At 45.0% G+C, this 16,732-nt stretch overlaps 1 protein-coding gene across 11 annotated transcripts in view; it reads left to right on the top strand.

Annotated features, from left to right (window-relative positions):
* Window positions 1-16,732, top strand: part of EIF4G3 (eukaryotic translation initiation factor 4 gamma 3) — a 366,352-nt gene that overhangs the window by 296,980 nt on the left and 52,640 nt on the right. For all 11 annotated transcript variants that reach the window (XM_062190568.1, XM_062190571.1, XM_062190570.1 and 8 more), the window contains 6 exons: window positions 54-290; window positions 1,914-2,018; window positions 5,142-5,274; window positions 11,237-11,331; window positions 12,683-12,776; window positions 14,511-14,625. In XM_062190568.1, coding sequence (XP_062046552.1) covers window positions 54-290; window positions 1,914-2,018; window positions 5,142-5,274; window positions 11,237-11,331; window positions 12,683-12,776; window positions 14,511-14,625 — 779 coding nt within the window. The remainder of the gene's footprint in view (window positions 1-53; window positions 291-1,913; window positions 2,019-5,141; window positions 5,275-11,236; window positions 11,332-12,682; window positions 12,777-14,510; window positions 14,626-16,732) is intronic.

The following is a 16,732-nucleotide window of genomic DNA, read 5'->3' as shown; positions in this document are numbered from 1 at the left end:
TTTGTGTAGTACAACTTCTCATTAAGATGCTCTTACTCCTTCTCACACGACAGCCAGAGGAGAGGACAAGGCTTCATGATGAACTGGAGGAAGCCAAGGACAAAGCCCGACGGAGATCCATTGGTAACATCAAGTTTATTGGAGAACTCTTTAAACTCAAAATGCTGACTGAAGCCATCATGCACGACTGTGTGGTGAAACTGCTGAAGAACCACGATGAGGAATCCCTGGAGTGTCTGTGTCGCCTGCTCACCACCATTGGCAAAGACTTGGACTTTGAGAAAGCAAAGGTAGAAATTCAGAAACTTACCACAGAGGCTCTGGGTTGCAAGATATTCTCTCACCCCCACAGCTGAGGCTGTTAATTTCTCTTTATCTAATCATCAGTTTTTGGCCAGCATGTTCCTTACCACATTTGCATTAGAGTCAGAGAGGAGAAGGTTCCAAATTATACAGAAGACAATTTATAGGTTGTTCACATTATTTGTCACTTGTCCCTTTTCTTCCTCCGTAACTATTTCACAGGTCATTTATTTGTACAGCAAGTTTTTTTTTTTTTTCTTTTTTTCTTGACAGGCAGAGTGGATAGTGAGAGAGAGAGACAGAGAGAAAGGTCTTCCTTTTTGCCGTTGGTTCACCCTCCAGTGGCCGCTGTGGACGGCGCATCGCGCTGATCCGAAGCCAGGAGCCAGGTGCTTCTCCTGGTCTCCCATGCAGGTGCAGAGCCCAAGGACTTGGGCCCTCCTCCACTGCCTTCCCGGGCCATACCAGAGAGCTGGCCTGGAAGAGGGGCAACCGGGATAGAATCCGGCACCCCAACCGGGACTAGAACCCGGTGTGCCGGCGCCGCAAGGCGGAGGATTAGCCTGTTAAGCCACGGCGCCAGCCTGTACAGCAAGTTTTAAGCTGAAATTAAAAAAAAAAGAAAAGCTACTATGTGTCAGGCTCTAGGGTGGTATAGAAATGTGGAAAACCCAGTAGTTCACTTTTTTTTCAAGATTTATGCTATTTTACAGAGAGAGATTGGTCTTCCATCTGCTGGTTCACTCTCCAAAAGGCTGCAATGGCCATGTCTGAGCCAGGCTGGAGCCAAGAGCCAGCAGCATCTTCCAGGTCTCCCATGTGGGTGCAGGGACCCAAGCCCTTGGACCATTCTCTGCTTCTTTCCCACTTGCATTATCAGGGAGCTGTATCAGAAGTGGAGCAGCCAGGACTTGAACCATATAGGATGCTACCACTGCCAGCTACAGCTTATCCAGCTATGCCACAATGCTGGCCCCTGGTTTTCTTCAAGTTTATGCTCTGACTAATGGCCCATCTAGCTAACCATAATATAAGAATTCACCAAAAATACTACAATTCAAACATAACATAGTACTGTCCAAGTAAGGTTTGTGGAAATGAGAAGTGCTTCAAAGAAATAATGTCAGAACTGTTCCGTAACATTTGAGTCAGCTAGAATTATGTTTAGCTATGACAGAAAATCCAAATACCTGTAGTTTCTACATTATTGAAGTTTTTCACTTATATAAGCAAAGTTCATAGGTAAGTCCTTGTAGCTTACCATTTCACATTCCTTAGGTAGAACATTAAGTCCTTAGAATTCTCAGAAGGAAAAGTAGGAAAAAAGGGGGACAAAGGACACAGCTACCTCTCTCTTAAGGAAGGTTCCAGGGAGCTCCAAAATAGCATTTCCATTATATTCTGATCTATAATTAATAGCATAACAAAGCCACCTGCTCAAAAGTCTGAAAAGTGTAATCTTTTCTTTGGGCAACCATATGCGCAATTAAAAATCCTGTCATACTATTCCTTAAACATTTAAAAGCTCTCTATAATGAAAAAAAAATCTATATCATGAAATTACATTTGAATTCTTTAGCCAGAAATACTAATGATCTTGTTTCTTGTAGCCACGTATGGACCAGTACTTTAATCAGATGGAAAAAATTGTGAAAGAAAGAAAAACCTCATCTAGAATTCGATTCATGCTTCAAGATGTGATAGACCTAAGGCTGGTAAGTAGGAAAGAAAAGGAAATATACTACTAGTCTAAATTATTTTAATAAATTGAATAGGAGAAGGATGTCCTAATGTTAACATGTATAAAAACTTAATGCTGGGGCCAGCGCTGTAGTGGAGAGGTAAAACCGCTGCCTGTGGTCCCAGCATCCCATATGGGTGCCAGTTCTAGTCCTGGCTGCTCCTCTTCTGATCCAGCTCTCTGCTATGGCCTGGGAAAGCAGCAGAAGGTGGCCCAAGTGCTTGGGCCCCTGCACTCATGTTGGAGACCTGGAAGAAGGTTCTGGCTCCTGGCTTCGGATAGGCCATTGTGGCCATTTTGGGGAGTGAACCAATGGATGGAAGGCCTATCTTTCTGTCTCTCCCTCTCACTGTCTATAAATCTGCCTCTTCAATAAATAAATAAAATATTAAAAAAAAAAAACTTAATGGTTGGGGCTGGTGCTGTGGTGCAGCAGGTTAAAAGCACAGTTTGCAGCACTGGCATCCCATAAGGGCGCCTGTTTCGAGTCCCAGCTGCTCCACTTCCAATCCTGCTCCCTGCTAATGCACTTCAGGAAGCAGTGGAGGATGGCCTAAGTGCTTGGGTCCCTGCCACCCACATGGGAGACCCAGATGAAGCTCCTGGTTCCTGGCTTCAGCCTGGCCTAGTGCTAGCTATAGTGGCCATTTGGGGAGTGAACCAGCAGATGGAAAACCTCTCTCTGTGTGTCTTTCCCTCTCTCTCTGAAACCCAGAGGAAGCTCCTGGCTCCTAGCTTCAGGCTGGCTCAGCCCTGGTTGTTGGCAGCAATTTAGAGAGTGGGCTAGCAGATAGAAGATATCTCCCTCTGTGTCTCTGCCTTTCAAATAAATAAATAAATCTTTTTAAAAAAATGCTTCAGACTGGTGTTGCAGTGCAATAGACTAGGCTGCCACCTGCAACACCAGCATCCTGTGTCAGAGCACCGGTTTGAGTCCTAGCTGCTTTGCTTCAAGTCCAGCTCCCTGCTAATGCACCTGGGAAAGCAGCAGAGGATGACCAAAGAACTTGGGACTGCCTCCCATGTGGGAAACCCAGATGGAGTTCTGGGCTCAGGGATTCAGCCTGGCCCAGTCCCATTTGTGATCATTTGGGGAGTGAACCAATGGATGGAAGATTCTTTGCCACTTTGCCTTTGAAATACATAAAATATGGCTGGCGCCACGGCTCAATAGGCTAATCCTCCGCCTTGCGGCACCGGTACCCCGGGTTCTAGTCCCTGTCGGGGCGCCGGATTCTATCCCTGTTGCCCCTCTTCCAGGCCAGCTCTCTGCTATGGCCCAGGAAGGCAGTGGATGATGGCCCAAGTGCTTGGGCCCTGCATCCCATGGGAGACCAGGAGAAGCACCTGGCTCCTGCCTTCGGATCAGCGTGGTGCGCCGGCCGCGGTGGGCATTGGAGGGTGAACCAACAGCAAAGGAAGACCTTTCTCTCTGTCTCTCTCTCTCTCACTGTCCACTCTGCCTGTCAAAAAAAAAAAAAATACATAAAATATGTCTTTAAAATAAATAAACAAATAAATAAAATTAATGATTTTGCCTTCAGTACTCTCTGAGCTTGAACTGGCGTATTCCTGAGAGAGTTAGAAACCTCTTAACTGTTGCGTGTTTCTACTCCTTACTCTGATTATCAGACTACATTGCAGTTTTGAAATAAGCAGTTCTGAATTCAGACTGTGGTCAATTAAATTTAGTTTTCGTGAGCTAAATAATCAGTCTGATCTTCACAATGAATATGTTTGACTTTGCTGAGCCTTACACTTTTAATCTGTAAAATGGGGATGTTGTCTGCGTTGCAGATTTGTTGTGAAGATTCAGGGAGATCATTATGGAAAGTGCCAAGTGCCCACATGTTGATGTTTTCTTCTCTATTGTTTTTCCTATAAACACTCTTATTTTATAATAATTTTTTTCTCTTTTCTTATACCACATACAGTGTTTATCACTGTAGCCTGATTTCTCTCTTAGTTAACTCCTACAGGGAATATAGTGCAGCCAGCCCAATTGAGAAAGTGAATGCAGGGCACACCCTTTCCTGTCTGAATCCAGCACTGGCGATGGTCCTCTGTTTGCTAAAGCCCCGGCGTGACTTTGGGATCTCTCCTATCACCAAAGCCACTGGCATACTGGTTTAAACCTGTTTACCATCCTTGCCTCTGTCTAATAAGTAGAAAACACTTCCCCACCCATGCCTTCAGCTCCTTTTACTTTTATCAGATGTTAGAACATTAGGAAAGGGAACAGGAAAGTATGAAGAGACAACTTTTGGCCTTAGTAGAGGGGATAACCAAAGGGCACAATGGCGTGACACTTCGTGAAGGATCCAGAACCCTGATATTGGAGGAAGAAGAGTGCTAGTCATCTTCTAATTAGACTCCCTGTAGAGTAGGATATGAACTAATAGAACCCCTGGATTAAGGCAATGCCAGGGAACCCTCGTCCTCTTCTCTCTCCTCCTTTCAAATGTGCAAAATAATGATAAAATACATTTGGGCCAGCCTGTGCATTTACTGTTGGAATGTGCATTGTACAGTTAAGTTGACCAGGGTTGATTGAGAAGAATTTACTTCTTTAACTCTGATTACCACACTGTACACAGTGCCATCCACATGACAGAAGGAAAACTGCCGTAATCTCAGATTTTGTAGGTATTTATAATTTTCTAGCAGTGGCCAGCACCGTGGCTCAACAGGCTAATCTTCCGCCTAGTGGCACCAGCACACCGGGTTCTAGTCCCGGTCGGGGCGCCAGATTCTATCCTGGTTGCCCCTCTTCCAGTCCAGCTCTCTGCTATGGCCTGGGAGTGCAGTGGAGGATGGCCCAAGTGCTTGGGCCCTGCACCCCATGGGAGACCAGGAGAAGCACCTGGCTCCTGGCTTCAGATCGGCGCGGTGCGCCGGCTGCGGCAGCCATTGGAGGGTGAACCAACGGCAAAGGAAGACCTTTCTCTCTGTCTCTCTCTCTCACTGTCCACTCTGCCTGACAAAAATAAAAGAAAACAAAAATAAAAATTTCTAGCAGTGAAAATTAAAAACTTATAATTTTATTTTATTTTTATTTTCACCATCTGGCTAATAACCTGATTTTTTACTTTTCTAGTGTAATTGGGTATCTCGAAGAGCAGATCAAGGGCCTAAAACTATCGAGCAGATTCACAAAGAAGCTAAAATAGAAGAACAAGAAGAACAGAGGAAGGTCCAGCAGCTCATGACCAAGGAGAAGAGAAGACCAGGTGAGTGTAGGAGCCACCGCACTTTAGCGAACGTGGGATCTCGAGGGAATGGTGTTGAAGTATTTGTTAGGGCACAGTGTGTAAGATGCCACCTGGGATATTGGCATCTCATATTGGAGGGCCTGGTTTGAGTCACAGCTCAACTTCTGATCCACTTCCTGATAATGTATATCCTGGGAAGACAGTAAGATGATGGCTCAAAGTACTAGGTTATCTGCCACCCACGTGATCCCAGATGGAGTTCTGGTTTCCTGTCTTTGGCCTGGCCCAGCCTTAGCTGTTGTGGGCATTTGAGGAGTGAAACAGTAACTGGAAGATCGTTCTCTGTCTCTGGCTTCCTATCTTTCAAATAAACGTTTATAAAGACAATATTTAGGTGTGAAATGAATGCAGAGAGAATAACCTGAAGAAAAGATAGTAATTTGTAGGCCGGTGCCGTGGCTTAACAGGCTAATCCTCCACCTTGCAGCGCCAGCACACCGGGTTCTAGTCCCGGTCAGGGCGCCGGATTCTGTCCCGGTTGCCCCTCTTCCAGGCCAGCTCTCTGCTATGGCCCAGGAAGGCAGTGGAGGATGGCCCAGGTCCTTGGGCCCTGCACCCGCATGGGAGACCAGGAGAAGCACCTGGCTCCTGGCTTCGGATCAGCGCGATGCGTCGGCCGCATCGGCCATTGGAGGATGAACCAACGGCAAAGGAAGACCTTTCTCTCTGTCTTTCTCTCTCTCTCACTGTCCACTCTGCCTGTCAAAAAAAAAAAAAAAGATAGTAATTTGTAAAAGATTTATTTATTATTTGAAAGGCAGAGTTACAGAGAAGCAGAGGCAGAGAGAGAGTCCTCCATCCACTGGTTCACTCCCCCGATGGCTACAATGGCCAAAGCTGCACTGATCTGAAACCAGGAGCCAGGAACTTCTTCCAGGTTTCCCACACAGGTGCAGGGGCCCAAAGACTTGCTTTCCCAGGCCATAGCAAAGAGCTGGATTGGAAGTAAGGCAGCGGGACTCAAACCAACCCATATAGGATGCCAGCACTGCAGGCAGCAGCGGTTTTACCCACTATACCATAGCACCAGCCCCAAGATAGTAATTTTAACTGAAGTATTTCTACCTGGAGACTAGTTATTAGGTAAAAGCAGAAAATGCAGGGACTAAAAATCATTTCTTTGACTACTTCAAAGCCACTAATAAGACTTTATTGAACATTTCCTATGTATTAGTGACAGAAAAAGAAGTGTGAAATATGGTTTCTGGGGCCAACATTGTGGCATAATGAGTTAACCCACCACTTGCAATGCCAGTGTCCCATATGGGTGCCAATACAAGATCTGGCTTCTTTACTTACTTTTATTTTTATTAAAAAAAGATTTATGTATTTATTTGAAATTCAGAGTTACACAGAGAGAGGAGCAGCAAAGAGAGAGAGGAGCAGCAAAGAGAGAGAGAGAGAGAGAGAGAGAGAGGTCTTCCATCTGCTGGTCCCATATGGGTGCCGGTTCTAGTCCCAGCTGCTCCACTTCAGATTCAGCTCTCTGCTAAGGATCTGGGGAGTGAGCCAACAGAAGGAAGACCTTTCTCTCTCTCTTCCTCTCACTGTCTGTAACTCTACCTTTCAAATAAATAAATAAAATCTTTTTTAAAAAAAAGAAATTAAGCATGGAAAAAGGAATAAACCACCTTGACTAAAGTAAAATTTCAGTGTTCAAGAGAAATAGAAAATGTTAGTCTGAAAGAATAAAGCCAGATTAAATGTATATAATATCTGTATAATTTTTAAATATTTTATTTATTGGAAGGCAGTTACAGAGAGTGAAATCATATAACCTCTGGTTGTCATTCACCAAATAGAAGGGTCAGAACTGAGCCAGAAACCAGGAGCTTCTTCCAGTTCTACCTGGGTAGCAGGGCCTCAGATATCTGGGCCATCTTTTGCTGCTTTCCCAAGCCATTAGCATTGAGCTGGGTGGAAAGTGGAGTAGACAGGACACAAACCAGCGCCCATGTAGGATGCCAGTGTTGCAGGCAGTACCTTAACCCACTGAGCCATAGCGCTGGCCCCCAAGATTAAGAACTTTTAACTTGGGGCCAGTGCTGTGGTGCAGTGGGTTAAAGCCCTGGTCTGAAGTGTCTGCATCCCATATGGGCGCCGGTTCTAGTCCTGGCAGCTCCTCTTTCAATCCAGCTCTCTGCTATGGCCTGGGAAAGTAGCAGAAGATGGCCCAAGTCCTTGGGCCCTTGCACCCATGCGGGAGACCCGGAAGAGGCTCCTGGCTCCTGGCTTCAGATCAGCGCATCTCTGGCCATTGCGGCCATCTGGAGAGTGACCAGCGGATGGAAGACCTCTCTCTCTGCCTCTACCTCTTTCTGTAACTCTGTCTTTCAAATAAATAAAATAAATCTTTAAAAAAAAAAAAAACTTTTAAATTGATTTGGTATACATTAAAGAGCCATTGTCAGAGGAGTAATTTCATGCTAAAGATACATAATAAAAATCAATTGGGGCCGGCGCCGTGGCTTACTTGGTTAATCCTCCACCTGCAGCACCAGCATCTCATGTGGGCACTGGGTTCTAGTCCCAGTTGGGGCACCGGGTACTAGTCCCACTTGCTCCTCTTCCAGTCCAGCTCTCTGCTGTGGCCTGGGAAAGCAGTGGAGGATGGCCCTAGTGCTTGGGCCCTGCACCCGCATGGGAGACCAGGAGAAGCACCTGGCTCCTGGCTTCAGATCAGCGCAGTGCCGGCCGTGGCGGCCATTTGGGGAGTGAACCAACGGAAGAAAGACCTTTCTTTCTGTCTCTCCCTCTCATTGTCTAGAACTCTACCTGTCAAATAAATAAATAATTTTTAAAAAGTCTAAAAAGAACCAATCTTGCTTTTTTAAAATTATATTTAAGAAATACAGACTTGGGGCCGGTGCCGTGGCTCAACAGGCTAATCCTCCGCCTTGCGGCGCCAGCACACCGGGTTCTAGTCCCGGTCGGGGCACCGATCCTGTCCCGGTTGCCCCTCTTCCAGGCCAGCTCTCTGCTGTGGCCAGGGAGGGCAGTGGAGGATGGCCCAAGTGCTTGGGCCCTGCACCCCATGGGAGACCAGGAGAAGCCCCTGGCTCCCGCCATCGGAACAGCGCGGTGCGCCGGCCGCAGCGCGCTACCGCGGCGGCCATTGGAGGGTGAACCAACGGCAAAGGAAGACCTTTCTCTCTGTCTCTCTCTCACTGTCCACTCTGCCTGTCAAAAAAAAAAAAAAAAAAAAAAGAAAGAAAGAAATACAGACTTGATGCATTTAATAGACACAGATTTGGGCGGTCTTGCTTTGCACATGGTGAATCAAGGGAGTGCACTGCATTCAGCAGGTGTTGTTGCTGAAGCCCTGCGTGTGAAGTGAGACTTTGTCATCAGGTAGAACAGAAAGGAAGAGACAGATGGAGAAGTTGGAAAGGTGAAATAGAGCGCATTGTACACCTGAAAAAATAATCCGTTGACTAAGAACTTTGGGGTGAGAAACTTTTTTAAAAGACAAATTATAGAGGGGGCGGCACTGTGGCACAGTGCGTAAAGCTGCTGCCTGTAGTGCCAGCATCCCATATGGGCGCCGGTTCAAGTCCCAGCTGCTCCACTTCTGATCCAGCTCTCTGCCGTGGCCTGGAAAAGCAGTACAAAATGACCGAAGTCCTTGGGCCCCTGCACCCATGTGGGAGACCCAGAAGAAGCTCCTGCCTCCTGGCTTTGGATTGGCGCAGCTCCAGGCACTGCAGCCATCTGGGAGTGAACCAGTGGGTGGAAGACCTCTCTCTCTCTCTCTCTCTCTTCCTCTTCCTCTCTGGAACTCTGCCTTTCAAATAAATAAAAATAAATAAATCTTAAAAAAAAAAAGACAAATGATAGGGGCTGGCATTGTGGTACAGCAGAGTAAGCTGCTTGTGATACTGGCCTCAGCAGAGTGCCAGTTCAAGTCCCAGTTGTTCTGCTTCTGATCCAGCTTCCTGCTGATGCATCTGGGAAGGCAGTGGAGGATGGCCCAAGGGCTTGGGAAAGCTGGATGGAGTTCCAGGCTCCTGGCCCCAGCCTGGCCCATCTTTGGTCACTGCAGCCATTTAGGGAGTGAACCAGTGGATGGAAGATCTCCCTCTGTCTGTAACTCTACCTTTCAAATAAATAAATCTGAAAGAGAGAGAGAAATGGTAAATTTTTTGTTCTGTTCATTTTCAGAAGACAGTAGAACATCCAAACGGGTATGCTCCTCTGTGCAGTAGTCAGGGGAGTGACTGGGTCACTTGGTAGAGTGGCTGAGAGCATAGACTGGAGCCTGTCTGGCCTTGAATTTCAGCTCTCCTCCTTCGTAGATGTGTAGCCTTGGATAAGAGAAAACAAAACAAGAAACTAACAGTAGCACCTAGAATGTTTGTGAGGATGAAATGAGGGTAAAATGTGTGATGTTTTTAGATTCACATCTAGCTCACTCAGTTACCCTTAACTGTTACTTATTCAAGACACAGTAGGGTTCATAGTGAGATTGTTAGGAGACATAAATCTCCCATGGAAGACAGTTTTCTCTTAGCCGTCATGGGTGCCACACTTCACCATAGTACTTACATAGTGCTTTTTAGATGATGGCTATTTATTATTGAACTAGGTTGAGAGAGAAGATATCAAAGCTTAATCCATGAAGGATGTTCACAGGTGACTAAAGGAAAAGAACTCTTGGGGAGTGACAGATAAAGAGCAAGTAGAAAGGAAAAATACTCTGAGACAAGTTTCTTAGAAACAAGGAGGCAGCAAGTCTGTTCATAACCAATAATACCAGATAACACAGAGAAAATCAAGACACGTTCATAAATAAGAATCAGAAAAGCTTTTGGATAGACAATTTGATTTGTTTATTCAATGAATATTTACTTAGTGCCAGTCAATTAATAAGGGCAAAGTCACATCTTATGTACTCTTACTATATATTTAAACAAAATATATAAACTGTCAAGTTTGTTGTATGGAAAGATAAAGTGAGGGAATGGGGAATGTAAGGCGTGGTAAACAGGGAGGTTAGAGAACCTCTGGAAGTTGATACTGTTTGAGCAGAGACCTACAGCAGCTTCAGCTCATGTGGGTATCTGAGGACGAGGGTTTTAGGCAATGGGAATAGTAAGTAGGAAAGATCTGAATAGCATTTGCAAGAAACAGCAAGGAGACAGTGTGTCTGGAGCTAAGGGGCCTGAGGAAGGAAGTGGGAAAAGCTGGGGACTGAAAGGGGATCTGGGATCATATCACTGAGAGCTCAGGAGGCCGTGTAGGAGTCTTGTCTTTTTCTCTGAGATGGAAAGATAAGACAAGGATTTTGAACAAAACAACGACAAGTTTTGGCATATACTTGACTGGGATCGTATTGGCAGCCATGGCAAACCTAGGCGAGGATGGAAGCAGGGAGGCCAATGAAGAGGTCTTTTTAGTAATCTGGGAAACATTGCTAGTGCTGGTAGTAGTTACAAGGGTTAGGTTCTGAATATGTTGGGCTATGTCGTAAAGGTTGCACTGACAAGATTTGCTGACAAATTGGCCAAGAGAGAGGGATGAGCAGCTGGAATTCTGGAGAGGATCGCAGCAGACTTGCTGCATCACCTGACAGCACCGGGTGAAGTCATTTCCCTCTGACTTGTTTGAAAGCGTTCCAGTCCTGAACGTCCAAACTAGACTTGGCCTGCCTTGTCCAGTGCTGGTTTGTTTGTTTGTTTGTTTGTTTGTTTGTTTTGGTGTCGTTGGTTTCCTGTAGGTTAGTAAGAATGTTTCATAGGCGGTCCAGCATACGCAGTACTTCTTTACATTTTCAAGCTATGTGGACCGTCAGCAGTGCGGGAACAGTGTCTTGTGTCTTTTCTTGGGTTTCAGTGGAGTGACTGGGCTGCAAACATTCTCACCCTCACTGTCACGCTGACTGGAGGAGATGAGAGAATGGCTCTTTCTGTTCTTCCTGCAGGAGTCCAGAGAGTGGACGAAGGTGGGTGGAACACTGTACAAGGGGCCAAGAACAGTCGGGTCCTGGACCCCTCAAAATTCCTGAAAATCACTAAGGTGAGTGTGACATTTTAAACACAGTATACCACATTCCCATCACAACTCTCAAAAGTAATTCTTACTCACATAAAAAAACCATTTTACGTATTTTTATGGATAAGTTGTTTGCTACAGACAGATTTCTACATTGATCACCATGTTCTACATATTTGTCTTGGCACCAAGCCTTTTTATTTCTACATGGATTTACTATAGTAGGAAGTGCCTAATTATTTGAGGTATGAGATACTTAGTGTAGGAGAGATAATGATAAAAAGTTCTTAAGAAGTCTTAGTTGCAGGCTTGCACAAATTGTATTGTTAACTCTGGGGAAAAAGCAAATACCTGTTTAATTTAGCCATGAAAGGAATAAATGGTTTTCCATAAAAAGAGCTAAAAGAAATCACAGAGGACCTACTAAAAATCATTTTGTAATAAAGATTTCATATACTCTGCCTTCCACTTTTGAGAATCCATGGGCAGTCTAGTCTGACCCTTACTGTAATACACTTTCCATGTATCTGAAAATTGGCAACTTGCCAGCAAAATTGTAATGACAATCTACAGCTAGTGTGCAAACACCAAATCAAAGAAGGTAATTGACAAAAAGTAAGACATTGGAAAAAATGAGATAAAATGAGCTAGGTCATTTGCATCTTCATTGGTTTTTTTAAGCTTTGCTTCCTGATAGAACATTCTACCCTCTGGATCTCTCTTATGATATCATTGCCTAGCATCCTGTATTCCAAGGTTCTTGTACATTCTAGTTGTTTGTGTCTTAGAGCAGGAATTGCGCCAATGAATACTACTGTATTCCTGTCATCTCCATTTTCCGCATGAGACAGTTGTAACCAAAACCCTGTCTTTAAAGAATTTTTCCAACATCAGCTCCAATATTTATGAATATTATACCAATATTTAAGACATTCTAGCCCCATCCCTAGCCCAGCATGAAACTTTTTTGTCGAATGACTTTCTTTTATGACAAGCATGTAAGGAAGTTAACCAATTAATATTGTAGTAATTAGATATTTGCTTTTTTTTGTTTTTTTAAATTACTGAGCAGTATTGTTCAGGAGGAATCATCAGAAGTTTCTTACCTTTGGCAAATCAATAAACCTTAAATAGAAGGACCTGAATGCATTCTGCAGACCAGTGTTTTATAGAAACTGCAGTCCAGGAAGGGCCTCAGAAGCCACAAGGATCCCACTTGACTGAGAACAGCTACAATTTATGCTTCTTAAATTGAGGTTCCCAACAAAATTTTTTTTGTAAAATTGGTTTTATTGTACTGAAGAAGAAAAAAAGAAAAGAATGCCTGTCATTCTAGAAGAATTTCTGTAACTGACTGTGGGCCCTTATGTTACAGCCCACAATTGACGAGAAAATCCAGCTGGTCCCTAAAGCACAGCTGGGCAGCTGGGGCAAAGGCAGCAGTGGTGGAGCCAAGGCGAGTGAGACCGGTAGGTATGGGGTGTCGCTCTCAGACACAGGTCTGGTCGCACTGTTCCCTTTTTAGCATGTGCACAGTCACTGCATGTAATTTTAGGGAAAGATCTACAGACTAACCATACCCAAAATTTTGTTGATGGCCCTTTCTCAGTAATATAAAGGTTTTCCTACCCTAAGGATCCTTACATATTTAAAATATTTTTTAGCAGTTTTCTGATTAGGGGTAGGCATGGTGACACAGCTGGTTAAACTTGCTGCTTGGGATGTCCACATCCCATATTGGAATGCCCCATCTGTAGTGGAATGCTGGTTCAAGTACTAGCTGCTTCGCCTTTGATCCAGCTCTTCCCTGTTAATGCGCTTGGGAAGTGCAGATGATGACCCAAGTACTTGAGTCCTGGCCGCCCATTTGCGAGACCCAGATGGGCTTCCTGGCTTCTTAGCTTAGGCTTGGTCCAGCCCTGGCCCTGGGAATTTGGGGAATGAACAGTGGATGGAAGATGGATCTTCCTCTCTCTCTCTGTTTCTCCTCCTCTCACTGTCACTCTTCCTTTCAAAGTAAATAAATCTTTTTTAAAAGTAAATAAATTTTTTTAGTTCAGTTAGGTTATTTAAGATCTTAATCTTTTTAGATTCCTTTGTTATTGATCTTAGATTCAATATACTTATAGAAATTATTGTGGGCTGGCACCGCGGCTCACTAGGCTAATCCTCCGCCTTGCGGCGCCGGCACACTGGGTTCTAGTCCCGGTCGGGGCGCCGGATTCTATCCCGGTTGCCCCTCTTCCAGTCCAGCTCTCTGCTGTGGCCCGGGAGTGCAGTGGAGGATGGCCCAAGTGCTTGGGCCCTGCACCCACATGGGAGACCAGGAGAAGCACCTGGCTCCTGCCATCGGATCAGCGCGGTGCGCCGGCCACAGCACGCCAGCTGCAGCACGCCAGCCGCGGCAGCCATTGTAGGGTGAACCAACGGCAAAAGGAAGACCTTTATCTCTGTCTCTCTCTCACTGTCCACTCTGCCTGTCAAAAAAAAAATTTTTTTTTAAATAAATAAATAGAAATTTTAAAAAAAGAAATTATTGTGACTAAATTAAAAGGGAAACTCAAGTTGAGAAAAACATTTAATGTCAAGCAATTATAAAAAGAATAAAATTAGATTTAAACAGTTTTGAGTATCTTTATCAAAAATCATATTTGGGGAGATTTGACCCAAGAACTGAAAATGTTTGGACCTTGTTAATAACTGATAAAGCCAAACAGGATAAAGGAAAACTTTAATATTAACCTCTTTCCCATATCTGCCTTCTACTAAGTAATTTCAGCTTTTTTGCCTTTAAATTTTTACAAATTTCGTTGTTCACTTAAACCCACATGCATGATTTTACATAAATGAGATCATAGTATTTATATGGGTTAGCTTCATTAAAACCTAACAGTTTGTCCTGGGTTTGCTTGCCTGCTTCTTGTTTACTATTCCCATCCCTTGTACCCTCTCCAGGATAATTTAATTAGATTTTTAGAGGAACAAATGGTTATAATGAACAGATGTTGAAACTCTATTTTATATACAGTTTCCCTCTAATGTGTTGCATCTCATAGTGTGGGAGCTAGACCAAGAGATTGGTAGCACCTAAGCTTATCAGAAATGCCTGGGGTAGGGTCCCACCCAAGGAGGCAGCTACATGAGTAGCTGTATTTTAGTCATGTGACTTTTTTACTTTTTTTTTAAATTCTCAATACCTGCAGATGCCTTACGGTCAAGTGCTTCCAGTTTAAACAGATTCTCTGCTTTGCAACCAGCACCCTCAGGGTCCACGTCATCCACGCCTTTAGAGTTTGACTCCCGAAGGACCCTAACCAGGTGAGTCACCAGCTTCATCCTTGCTGTCAGCTCTGTCCTGCTTACCGACATGTCTGTTTTTCTCTGTCTCTCTCTCATAGACGCACACAGAGAGATTATGGTAGTAATTCTTATGGATGTATTTATTTCATCCCTAAAGTTGATTTCCTTCTTTAATCTTTATACATTATATTTTATGGGATAGGAGCATCATAAAATGGTGTTTAAGTGAAGAGCAGGTTATCTGGCAAATGGCTAATAGTTTTCTCCTTAAGCCGGCGCCGTGGCTCAACAGGCTAATCCTCCGCCTTGCAGCGCCGGCACACCGGGTTCTAGTCCCAGTCGGGGCACCGATCCTGTCCCGGTTGCCCCTCTTCCAGGCCAGCTCTCTGCTGTGGCCAGGGAGTGCAGTGGAGGATGGCCCAAGTCCTTGGGCCCTGCACCCCATGGGAGACCAGGAGAAGCACCTGGCTCCTGCCATCAGAACAGCGCAGTGCGCCGGCCGCAGCACGCCTACCGCGGCGGCCATTGGAGGGTGAACCAACGGCAAAGGAAGACCTTTCTGTCTCTCTCTCTCTCTCACTGTCCACTCTGCCTGTCAAAAATTTAAAAAAAAAAAAAAAAAGGAAGAAAAAAAAATAGTTTTCTCCTTAAGCCTCTGCCTGCCAGCATCCCACATCAGAATGCTGATTGAAGACCCTGCTGCTCCGCTTCCCATCCGGCTCTTGCTGTTGTGCCTGGAAAAGCAGTGGAAGTTGGCCTGTGTGCTTGGGCCCCTGAACCCACGTGGGAGACCCAGATGGAGCTCCTGGATTTGACCTGGCCCAGCCCTGGCTGCTGTGGCCGTTTCAGGGGTGAACCAGAAGATGGAAGATATCTCTGTCTCTCTAACTCTGCCTTTCAAATAAATAAGTGATAAAATAAAATAAAATAAAGACAAGAAAAATAAAGGGGCCAGTGTTGTGGTATAATGGGTTAAGTTGCCCCCTGCAATACGTGCATACTATATGGGTACCAGTTCAAGTCCCCAGGGCTCTACTTCCAATGCAACTCCCTGCTAATGTGCCTGGGAAAGCATCAGAAGATGACTCAAGTGCTTGAGCCCCTGCACCCATGGAAGAAGCTCCTGGCTCCTGGCTTTGGCCTGGCCCAGCCCAGGCTGTTGCAGGCATTTGGGGGAATGGATCAGCAGATGAAAGATCTCTACCTCTCACTCTCTGTTTCTGTATCTCTATGTTTCAAATTAATGAAAAAAATCTTTACAAAAATTAAAAAAGAAAGCAAGAAAGAAAAAAAGAAGAGGAGAAGGAAAAGAAAGTCAGGCCAACCCCAAAAGAAGGGAGGGAAGGGGAGCCGGGGAGGGAAGTCAGGCCACCCAGAGCTCTGGATGCACATCTGGGCGTGCGCAGGGTCCTCTCCAGTATGTGAACTAAAGGGCATGGCAGCCCCCGCTACACTTCTCTGTCACCTCTTTCACTCAGTACAAGTTACATCCGAGGCTGTCCTTTAGTGTCCTTTAAACAGTATTGCACTGCTGAACTAGTTCTAGGTTCCAAAATGCCTGGACAGCTAAACTTACAAAGGGCAAAGGTTTCTTTAGCTCACAGTTTGCTAGGTTTAAAGTACAAACAGCAGGACGCAGGCTTTGGCTCTGGTGAGGGGCCGACGGCAGTGACAGTACATGCAGAGCAAGGATCACGTGACAAGCCAGGATGGCAGAGAGCAGCTGGGCCCGAACTCAGGCTTTTCTAAGAAGTTTCTCACAAAAACTGCCTTCTCAGGGTACATCCCCAGCCTGTGGACCCCCACGAGACCTCACCTCCTAAAAGTTCCTCTCCTTCCCAGTAGTGTCACCAAGCCTTTAACATATGGGGTTTCTTTTCTGTCTTTTGTTTTTTTAAATATTTTATTGGGAGATGTTCAGCCTCCAAATGATAACAGCCATCTTCTGCTTGTGTAGAACTGATACTCTTTGAGTGGTTTATGTAGAATGAAGGAGGCTTGTAGTAGTTCTTTTTTTTTTTTTTTTAAGATTTTTTATTTATATGAGAGGTAGAGTTACAGACAGAGAGAAGGAGAGACAGAGAGAAAGGTCTTCCATCTGCTGGTTCACTCCACAGCAATGACT

The sequence above is a fragment of the Lepus europaeus genome, chromosome 5 (assembly GCF_033115175.1).
Source record: "Lepus europaeus isolate LE1 chromosome 5, mLepTim1.pri, whole genome shotgun sequence".
Taxonomy (NCBI): domain Eukaryota; kingdom Metazoa; phylum Chordata; class Mammalia; order Lagomorpha; family Leporidae; genus Lepus; species Lepus europaeus.
The sequence above is the reverse complement of the archived record's forward strand: the minus strand, read 5'-3'. Positions and strand labels throughout refer to the sequence as shown.